Source organism: Poecilia latipinna, unplaced genomic scaffold, assembly GCF_001443285.1.
Source record: "Poecilia latipinna isolate Pla-1442-1.1 unplaced genomic scaffold, P_latipinna-1.0 Scaffold599, whole genome shotgun sequence".
In the NCBI taxonomy this organism is placed as follows: Eukaryota; Metazoa; Chordata; class Actinopteri; order Cyprinodontiformes; family Poeciliidae; genus Poecilia; species Poecilia latipinna.
The window spans coordinates 225,833-236,140 of record NW_015113215.1 but is presented as its reverse complement, the minus strand read 5'-3'; the positions used below and the strand labels follow the sequence as shown (position 1 = coordinate 236,140).

Sequence of the window (10,308 nt, the reverse complement as noted above, 5' to 3'; positions counted from 1 at the left end):
GAAAAAATTCAAAAGCCCCTACCCTTCATGTTTGCCAAAAAATTAGTTTTTGGAAAAAAAAAAAAAAAAAAAAAAAAAAAGCATATTGCCAAATAGCAATAATTTTCAGTTTCCAGGTGAGCAAATCTGTTTTTTATTTGCTAATATTGAGCCAAATAAATGAATTTATTGCATAATAAAATTTTAAATTAGAATCCCAAAGGTTTAGAATTTAAAATAAAATAAAAACTTCTTTTAGTATTTTTAAAAAGCTGATGAGCTAAAAATATCTAACCATTTCAAACTACTTCCTTAAGCATTGTTTTATAAGCGTAGTCTTTGTCTTGGCAGCATTTAGTACATCTTATAGATCAAGGCAAAACGCAGAAACCAGTTGGCAGGAAATCAACAATAGCTCAGGCTGTCCACACAATTATCTCCAAAAGGCTGTAATTGGATCCACCTGTGAGTGGCTGTATCCGAGGGACAGGGACGATCTCCCTAGACACCCAAAGGGTTTTGACCTGCAGAGTTCCTTTTTCTTGACAAGCTTTATATGAAATGGCAAACATAGGAACTCTGAGGTTACCAGTCTCCCACAGACTGCACAATGGGGCATCTGCTTTTATTGAGGTGTGATGGTTTTTCATTGAATCAAACTTGATTCATTGATTTGGGGTTTCATGTTTTTAATTCTTATTCCCAGGTGGATTCTCCTCTTAGTGGCTGCAAACATAGAGGCTCAACGGAAACCCCCTATAAGTAAGGCTATCTGTCTTGTAGTGGCATATTTTAAGAGATTTGCCAACTCTGCAGGTTTTTCTTGCATATGTAGCTTTTTTTTCTTCTTTAAATGCAGATATCAGAGCAAAATGCTTGGGGAATATTATGCGTGTGGAAGTTGGGCCTCTTGGAGGAAGCCTTTTGGATGTTGCTGTTATCATGAGTAAGCTCCTGCTTGTTTTGTCTCTTGCTAAATCAAAATTTTACACCCAAAACTGAAAATGTTTAAATTTTCTTATCCTAGATAACACGGCAATTGTTGTTACACCGAGTATTGCAGCGCAGTGTGGCTTCAGCATGAAGAGGGACTCATTTGGGAATGCCTTAATTTATATCTCCCTCCAAAACTGTTTTGCTCAAAATGTGGTAACAAGACTAAACCTCTTTAAGCAATAAATATTTAAGTTTCTTTACCTGATGAGACACTCCTTTTGTTTGCAGGATGATGAACTGTTCACAACTGCACTACAACTTCGCCTTCAAGGGAATCAGTTTTCTCAAGAAGAGGTGTATCAGGTGGCTGAAACCTGCCAGTATGATGTCTGGGCCTCCAGAGAAGTCATCTGCGACTATAACTACATGGAAGTGAGTGAACTGAAATCTAGGCCCTGATCTGAATAAATTTTTCTTGCAGTGCCTGTTTTTTTTTTTTTTTTGTTTGTTTGTTTTTTGTTTTTTTCTTCTCCCTCTAGGTGTCGGTAAGACGTGCAACTCCAGAAGACTTTCCTCTACCTGGACATCCTCTCCACCCCTCAAAGCCTTCAAACCCTCATCGAGCTGCAGAGGTGAACTCTAGAGACTGCCCGACTCTGTGTGGGGTTAACTTCTGGATGCCTGAATAAAAGTTGCCCTCTTGTATCTGATTTGCAGAAACGGTCTATGGATGCAGGATTCGAAGCTACAACCGTTGTGTTTTTCACACCAGAGGGAGAGAAACCTATGAGTGTGATTGCTGCACAGCAACGTGGATATGGCATTGGAAATACTCCTACAAGGCTGGTTTTGAGAAGTCCAATGATTGCACCAGAAACTTTTATGCAGACAGTGAGTAAAAGGCAATTGCTGCCTGAGAACTGCTTAATGTGACTTGTTCACAGGAGGTCAATAGATATGAAGTAAACTACTAAGGCCTCTCACTGTCAAATTACTCAGTTGGCACATCTTGACTTGTGTGCAATTATTGTACTCTTGTTCCATGATGTGGTTCATATTTGCTTGTCGCTCATTAACGTTCTATATTTTTGACACCCAGGTAGTAGGGGTTCCCATGAGATTTTTCAAAACTTCAACAATCTTTGAAAAGAAGTGGCTTGCAACACAAATTGATGCTGCAGCTGCTTGTCCAATCCAGGAGGGTAAGCACACTTTCAAGAACCATTTGCTTTGTCTAAGGAGTCTTGACATTTTATGGTGTTGACAGACTGCTCTATGGCTTCAACATATATGCCACGGAGTTACATTATTTGCATACATTTCCAAAGACTCAAATAATGGTAAGCTTAATTGCAGAACCTGGCAGTAAATGACCAGCTTCTGCTCACAAGGCAAGGACTTGAGCACAGCTTTATACATGCCAAAATTAAAACTGTTAACTTTCTAATGCTCTTAAACAGTCTTGTGCCTAACTTGCAGGTAGTGTCTTCTTCACCCAAAGCACAATCACCTGGTACCTGCCCCAGAAGATGGACCCAATGACTTCCTCTGGACAGTTTAATCTGTTGGAGGTGCACTTTGGCATAAATGGCCAAAGGCTTGACGCTGTGGAGATGCAGGCCCGAGAATACTCTGTAACACTCAATGACTTCTACATTGTCACTGAACTTCCCATTGGGGGTGTTGGTGGCTACTACAAGGTGACCTGGCTTATGACATTTAATCTGTGAAGCATGCTGTTGGCGAGTTTCAAATATCTTTAGGCTTGCGAAATGTACTCGGATAGGCAACACTGACTAACCCGTCTTTCTTTGCCTTTGCATGAACTGAAACACTCCTGCAGAGCCACGTTCAAGGTGATCTATACTACGTCTCTTATATGATTGAGCCAATGCTTGAGCTGCTCTGGACAGAGTGGCATACTCGTGAACAAACGAGATATAAAGTCTTTTTTCATATTGCAACACATCTGCGGCCACAACCCTTAGAACTTATCAACAGTGAGTAACTGGCTATGTATTTCTTTGACCATTTGTTTGCAAGCTTGTCTCATGCCTTTATCTTCCTGCAGATACAGTTCCAGGGGAGAAGATGTTCAGGATGATGCTTGGCCATTTTGCTGCTGATGTGGCTCTAATGAACATTACCTTCCCTGCTGAAGTTCTATCCATGCCAGACTGCAGTGCACGAGGCTTTAATATCTTGGAGCACATGTCTCCTAACACCAGCTTGAAGGTCTTTACCCTCAAAGTGCCCTTTGCAGACCCTGCAGTCTTGCAACAGGTAAAGATTTTAGATGGATGAGAAATGTCTTGTTTGGCATGTTTTCTAATGTTGTCTCTTGATCAGACTGGAGAGGGAGTCACAGTCTACTCCCTTCACCTGACCTTTGGTCTGCTGATCCTGGATGAGCATGTCACATTCTCTCACAAAGCCTACTTGGAAGCTGTTGTCCAGGATATTGGTCTGCATTTATAAAGAATTTGAATAATTCAAATCACGCTACTTGAACAATCATGTTTTTTTTTGTTTGTTTTTTTTTTTTTTTGACAGTCCTGCCCTCTGTCTCTGGTGGCTGTGATAACCATAACTTCTATGTCCTTGTAAAATATGGAAGCCAAGGCTACAACTTTCAGACCACGGTGGGGAAGCGTTACATGACCCCCAGTTTGGCTCAGCATTATGATTATATGGAGAACAGGACACACTTCAGTTTTGTTGTGCCATTTTCAGCTCTTGATGTTACAGTGGAGGTATGACTCTGAAGGGTTTTAATGTTTGAAGCAGGGGTCCCCAAAGTCGGTCCTTCAGGGTTGGTATCCTGCATGTTTTAGTTATCTCCCTGGTTTAGCACACCTGGATCACATGATGGTTTGTTACAAGCCCTAAGAGGAACGCTGACAGGCTGAAAAGGTTGTTGGTATCACCAGGAACTAAAATGTGCAGGACGCCGGCCCTCAAGGACTGACTTTGGGGACCACTGGTTTAAAGGAACAAAGTGTCTAATTTCAAGCAACATTCCTCCTTTCAGGCCATTGAAGCATCATCCATTAGGAGCAGACTTGATGTAGTTTTGATTAATCCAGAGACTAATTCTCAAATTCAAGAATTTTCTGTAGCTTGCAATTTTCCTTCAACACTCACAGGTAAGTTACCTTTATATCCACCCTTACATTTGGTGACCTTGTCAAACACTGATGGTAAACATGTTCTCTTCTAGAATGCTTTCCAAATGGCACAATGACTGCTCTGGCTTTAAAACTGGAATCGGTGCCCTTGCTGAACCCCAGCCAGCTCACTCTTGCAGATCCTTCCTGTGGCCCCGTCCATAGTGATGACCGCTATGCTTTCTTTGTCTTCGCAGTGAATTCATGTGGTACAACAAGGAAGGTACCTTGGCACTCAATGATTACATGTTGTCTAACACAGATGAACTTGTAACTCTTTTTTTTCTCAGTTCATGACAAATACCATGCTCTATGAAAATGAGATCTCACTGCCAGATGAACTTCTAATGAAAAAGAGTCCAACATCAGAGGAACCAGAGTATCAGTAAGACTACGCTATAAACTCTAAAGAACTGACAACTTGAAGGGTGGGGAATTGTATTAAAACTTTGCTTTAAATTTTCAGTTTAAAGATTTCCTGTTTCTACGACATCAACACAAGCCAGGCTGTGGCCTTCAACACAAGACCTCGCAGGAGTGAACCTTATGCAGAGAACTCTGAAGGCCAGTTGCAAGTTGTAATGAGGCTTGCTTTGGGTAAGGATCGACTACAACTCAATGTCAGATTTGAGAAGGCAACTGATTTAAGTGACTACATGTCATCTTGATCTCTTAGATGACTCCTACCGTGCATTTCAAAACTCTGAAGACTATCCCATAGCAAAACATCTACAACAGCCACTGTACTTTGAGGTGGAGCTGCTGAAGTCTACCAACCCTCTGGTTTCACTTGAGTTGGAAAACTGCTGGGCAACACAAGAGGAAGACAGAACATCCGAACCCAGATGGCATCTGATAACTGATGGGTATTTTATCAGTGACACTTGACAGTTTGTCAAGGTGAAGCTGTTGCAAAATGAAGTATCTAGACTAGTCTCTAAGATTCATTCAAACCTAACTTGACACCTTCTGCAGCTGTCCAAACCCAGCTGACCCTTACCAGGTGGTCTATCATCCTGTTTGGACTGATACTAGGGTTAGGTATCCCTCCCACTTCAAACGGTTTGAGATCCAGATGTTTGCCTTTGCTGATGGCAAAGATGACATGAGTACCAAGGTAGTTTACGTAATTGGGTTGGGTGTATAAATCTTGTTGCATTTGAAACATGTAGCCAAATGACATCTTAATCTTGCAGCTTTTTGTGCATTGTGATGTTGTGATCTGTGACTCCAAAAATCCCCTTGGCATTTGTGGAGACCAATGTTCAAACCCAAAGCAGACAACAAAAGGTGAGATGGAGGATTTAATCTTTGGTGTGCTACAGCACTCTAAAGACTTCATCTGCTTGAAGATTAATCTTGCGTGTCTCTTTGCAGGTCAAAAACGTGATGTTTCACAGGTCTATGGCTTTGAATGTGTGTCTCTTGGTCCAATAAGATTTAATTTTTAAAAATAAACACTTAAAATTGAAACTGGTTTCAGACTTTTCAATCTACCACAAGTTAAGCTGCAAGCTAGATTCAATATTTTCTTTGAATGCAACTCAGCCATTTAGCCTAACAAGTTACTTTATAGGCCATGGCATCTGATGGGTTTTAAGCAAAGATTGAAGTTAATCACCTTAAACTTGACTGCAAAGCTGAGAATTTTTTTTAACTCAAAGCTATTCCTTTAATGTTACTGGTGCTATAGTTGTGTAGACTGGGGTTTGTTCATGGTTTAGACTAGTTTTAGGAAAGATCTTGTAACACTTGTCTAAAGGTACATGCAGTAATACTTCAAATGAGTCAGTGGCTGAGAAGACAAGTTTTCAAATTAATCTGACAATACTCCATAGTTTGGGGTCAGCAGGTACTTGAGGTGTGAGGGTCATATTGGAAGTCTCCAATTTATCAGTGGAGGGCAGAATTTAGTGCTTTAAACCTTGTTTTGTGGGTAAAAGACCATGTTTAGATGTAGAAAAAAATACCCTAAACTGACTTGATATTTAGATTTTTCCTAAATGGACCATCATTAGAAAGTGATACATGTGGGCTGTACACCACTAGAGTACAAGGATCATCTTATGGGTCATTTTTTACCTATGAATTAAAAGCATTTAAACAGTTCAAAGGCCATACACCCCCCCTTGCATATCAAACTGGATGAATTGAACTCACATTTGACCTGCACACTCAATCTGCAGTTAACCCCTCACATCAAGCACCCAAAAAGCTCACAAAAATTAGGTAGGATATGAATGTATGCCAAATTTGAGTACCCTTTGATTCCTAGCTGAAGCCATGAGTAGATGTTTCACTGCCCAACAGGTCCTACATTGTTTGCACATACTGTCCTATGATGGCAAAATAAAGAATTTCCCTCCTTTCAGATTTTATCAAATTATATACCAGGAGAAAAGAAATTGTGAAAACCATCCCAAAACCCAGGATGTCAAGTTGTGTGCATGATTGCTGTGTGGAATTTGACTTCAAGGTGTACTCATACCCCTTGAAGGCTAGAGATGGGCAACCCTCCTGTAGATACAAATCACAATGACTTGTGCAAGTATGTTTAACCCTTGGCATTTTAGTTATGCGCCTCCATTTTGGAGATCTCTTCAGTTCAAGCTTCCTCCCTCCTCCCACACCCCAGTACCAGATTTAAATATCTATAGAAGAATTGCCATCTAGTGACTAAACCAATAAGCTTCCAAGATTACAAGAATGGATCAGATTGTCAGAAGCAGGAATATTAGTATTTATTGAAAACTGTTCAGTGTAATGGGTCCAAAGGAAATCTGCTTTTGGTAGGTTGAGGTTGTGCTTTGTCCTGCAATAGACAACAGGATTAGATGAATTTGCCTTTTTAAGAGCGTGTTATTTTAACTAGACAAACTTACCCCTTCTCATTTGTGTTGGAGTACCCTTCACAGCAAGATTAGCACATTGGCCTTGGCAGATGCCCTCCGCAGGGCTGGTTGTATCACAAATTACTAAGTCACAGTGAACATAAACCTGTAAATTAGAGTGTTAGTTTTCCAGTACTCAGATTTTTAATCCTATAGTCAAGTTAAACCAGTGCTGCACAAAGTTGGTCCTCAAGGGATGGCATCCAACATGTTTTAGTTCTCTCCTTGGTGGTAGCAACAGTCTTTTCAGCATGTTAAGGATCTTAGAGCTTCTAACGTACCATCATTTGATCCAGGTGCATTAAACCGGGCAGGGAGCGAATTAAAACATGCAGGCGACCGGCTCTTGAGGACCGACTTTGGGCACCATTGAGTTAGACATTTACCTCGTGCTTCAGAACCTGATCTTCCTGAATGAAGGCAAACATTTTCATTGAAAAGCGTTTGTAGCGGGAAGGGACAGAAACTCTGTCATCCACTGAGACGGTACTGAAGGCTGTTGCGTAGCCATCACCGGAGTATGCACAACTGGAGCAGAAAGTAAAGTTACTCAACCACAAGTTTAAGGATTTGAAGTTGCTCAAAAGTGTTTTACCTGGCCACAATAATGTCCCAGCTGGGGAGAGAGGTCATTTCCTTCTGGAGAGTAGCCCAGCAGTTATCCAAGATCAAAGCCAAGTGAGGATCAGTTGACTGCACCAACTCAACTTCAAAGTACAGTGGCTCCCTCAGATATTTCTTTACTGGGTAGTCTTCAGCTTCATAGAACTCTTGATATGAAGAATCTAGAGAGGGGAGTGTCCATTTTTTATTTAATAATTAGAAGGCTAACAGCAAAGTAGTTATGATACTTAGATCAAGCATCCTAACCTGTTGCTAGCCTCATTTGGACAGTCATTTGTCCAGAGCTGATCTCCGCCTTTGGCTCATATAGTCTTGACTTAGCATGGAAGGCAATTGTTTGTGTGTCATTGACCACGTAGTAGCAGGAGACAGTTTGCCTACAGAAAAACAAAGTTAGCAAAATCCCACAGCAGATTAAGATGTCAGTTGGTCTTACCTGTATTCAGGGTCAACAGGTGATGTGTGGGTAAGGCCCTTCTCAGCATTGTAATACAGGCCAATCTCATTTTCATACATCATGTAGTGGTCGAAGAACTAAGGAAAAATGTATACAAGTTAAGCCTTGGTCTAAGTACCAAGTAGTTAAATATTGACTTACTGTTCTAGTTGTTCCACAGGAGTCAGCATTGAAGATAAACTGAGCAAAGCGATCATTGCTAGAGACTGGCATGCAGGACTGGTCCTTCAGAGTTAGCCAACTTGGGTCAAGATTGGGTACAGATTCCACTTTCACAGCCAAAGCACTGATTGTTCCATTGGGGTAGCACCCTTCAAGGAAAAGAGGAAGTTTTAGGTTCACTGCAATATAATTTAGTAGATGTCTACATGTACTTACTGGTGGTTGTCAAAGGGAAGTAGCAGGCCAGGAACAAGTCAGAAAGAATCCAGTTGGTAATTGGGTCCCACACAAGTACAGCCAGTCTGGCTCGGATTGAATTTGCTGTGATCAACTGGAGGGAGAATAAGTTATTCAGTGTTGCTGTCCCTAGACTCTGCTCACCGCACAGTTCAGACTTGCAGTCTTACCTCAAAAGCTGAGCTGGTAGCTGTATATGGCACTTCAATGCTGCCATGTGTGGCATTGCCTTTGAACTTGTAGGCTTCTGCCAACTCTGGTGTCAAGTCCAGACCACCAACCATTGTTTTGAAGTTGGTCCCTTGGCTGCCATATTTCACAGTAATGTAGAACTGATCCTGGTCACAAGTGCCAGTGAGTGTAGGCAGCACTGGAAGTAGTAAAGTCATTTAGTTTTTCCATATAGAGCAGAGGGAAGTTTGTGTGCAGGTTTTACAAGTCTCACCAACATCCTGAAGAGATGCTTGCAATTTCACTGCATGAGCAAATGAACTTTCCTCAGGCAGAATGACAAAGCCAAAGACGACACTGAGGGTGTAGGTAGTCACCAATACTTGTGGATTCTTAAGAGGAGGAGAGTTTAGGCTTAATTAAAAGTGGACCAATAAGCCAAGAATACCTGCAATAGCCAACATACATGCTTGAAAATGACATCAGTATCAAAAGGAACTTTGAGAGAGAAGACTGATGATCCATTGGCAAATACGTGCTGCTGAACAGTGAACCCTCTGGCATTGCTCTCCTCTACAGTAAGGACTCCAGTAGCAAAAGTTATGTTCCTCAACTCCACATCATGAAGGAATATTCCAACATAAAGTTTGAATTCCCTCATTTCTGGCACAGTACCTGAGAGACCAGACATGTTAAAAATTTGCAGCATACCAATTTCAGGTTCTTTTTAGCAAAACTTACGGTCATCGGTGTAGGGAGGACGAGGCATTGGTGGGGTTGTAATGGGGAACAAGATCTTATATCTTGTGTCTTGTTGAGTTTGGTCTGCCATCCAGAAAACTTCCAGCATTGGCTCAATGGTATAGGTGATGTGGTACTGGAAGGCTGGAGAATGGCTCTGCAATTGGACATGCAGATTTAATATTAGAAAGTTACAATATACTTTTATTAAAAGCCATCAACCAACCTTGTAGTAGCCATCAGGTGAGCCAATTGGGATCTCCACAATAATATGGAAGTCTGTAATAGATAGATAGTACCCCCTTGCAGCCATCTGAGCGCTATCCAACCTCAGGCCATCTATTCCCATGTTCATTTCTACAAGTCTAATGCGTCCATCCAACAAAGGAGTCACACGGTGAGGTACATGCCAAGAGATGAGGTCCCCAGTGAACAGGACGCCACCTAGTCAAACAACAATAAGTCAAGCTAGATAGTCAAATGTCATGTAAAGCCAGATTTAGAGACTTGCCTGTGGGACAAGCAGCTGCCAAGTTGAAGACATTCAGTCCATCATGAGCCTTGTGGTAAATGCTCACCTTCAGTACTTCCATGGGGACTCCAGCAACCTACGATTATATTTGTTGTGACTTACAGCTCAAGCAGTTAATGTTTTACAGTTCAACTCTACTTACAGCCTCTGAATAAGTCTCAGCTGTGTTGTAAGGACTCCGTACAACCACACGGGTAGCTGTAGTCATGGCACTGTAACCAGCTTGTTGGGCTTCTTTCAAAACCATTGACATAGGCTCAGGAGTGAAAAATGTCATCTTCCAAATTCCAGACACTTCTTCAAAGGTCTGGGGGGGAAAAAAAAAAAAAAAAAAAAAAAAAAAAAAAAATTTTTTTTCGCCTGAAAAAAGGGTTTTAAAAAAATTTTACAAACCTTTTACAAATACACCAC

General features: G+C 41.2%; 3 protein-coding genes across 4 annotated transcripts in view; 1 reads left to right on the top strand and 2 right to left on the bottom strand.

The window, feature by feature from the left end:
- The window catches only part of LOC106953731 (potassium voltage-gated channel subfamily S member 3), an 8,878-nt gene extending 7,614 nt beyond the window's left edge, over positions 1–1,264 (bottom strand). Inside the window, exon 1 of the mRNA XM_015042698.1 lies at positions 1,177–1,264. The gene's annotated coding sequence lies outside the window, so the exon portion shown is untranslated. The remainder of the gene's footprint in view (positions 1–1,176) is intronic.
- Positions 335–5,555, top strand: LOC106953730 (uncharacterized). Its single transcript, XM_015042697.1, has 21 exons — positions 335–612; positions 686–741; positions 839–925; positions 1,007–1,128; positions 1,204–1,347; positions 1,455–1,547; positions 1,633–1,806; positions 2,015–2,117; positions 2,395–2,615; positions 2,759–2,915; positions 2,987–3,198; positions 3,265–3,379; positions 3,469–3,668; positions 3,947–4,061; positions 4,136–4,305; positions 4,373–4,467; positions 4,549–4,679; positions 4,759–4,948; positions 5,058–5,199; positions 5,279–5,372; positions 5,460–5,555. Exons 1-21 carry the CDS (start codon positions 590–592, stop codon positions 5,531–5,533), a joined length of 2,718 nt encoding a protein of 905 aa, XP_014898183.1. The 5' UTR covers positions 335–589; the 3' UTR covers positions 5,534–5,555.
- Positions 5,556–6,800: 1,245 nt separating this feature from the next.
- Positions 6,801–10,308, bottom strand: part of zpax1 (zona pellucida protein AX 1) — a 7,777-nt gene continuing 4,269 nt past the window's right edge. Inside the window, exons 7-21 of one of the 2 annotated variants that reach the window (XM_015042694.1) lie at positions 10,040–10,204; positions 9,877–9,973; positions 9,592–9,809; positions 9,366–9,522; positions 9,091–9,299; positions 8,899–9,016; positions 8,624–8,823; positions 8,433–8,547; positions 8,196–8,365; positions 8,034–8,131; positions 7,844–7,974; positions 7,569–7,758; positions 7,360–7,522; positions 6,965–7,079; positions 6,801–6,894 (exon numbers count right to left, since the gene is read on the bottom strand). In XM_015042694.1, coding sequence (XP_014898180.1) covers positions 6,824–6,894; positions 6,965–7,079; positions 7,360–7,522; positions 7,569–7,758; positions 7,844–7,974; positions 8,034–8,131; positions 8,196–8,365; positions 8,433–8,547; positions 8,624–8,823; positions 8,899–9,016; positions 9,091–9,299; positions 9,366–9,522; positions 9,592–9,809; positions 9,877–9,973; positions 10,040–10,204 — 2,217 coding nt within the window. In that variant the 3' untranslated portion in view covers positions 6,801–6,823. The remainder of the gene's footprint in view (positions 6,895–6,964; positions 7,080–7,359; positions 7,523–7,568; positions 7,759–7,843; positions 7,975–8,033; positions 8,132–8,195; positions 8,366–8,432; positions 8,548–8,623; positions 8,824–8,898; positions 9,017–9,090; positions 9,300–9,365; positions 9,523–9,591; positions 9,810–9,876; positions 9,974–10,039; positions 10,205–10,308) is intronic. The other variant, XM_015042695.1, reaches the window with a different exon arrangement.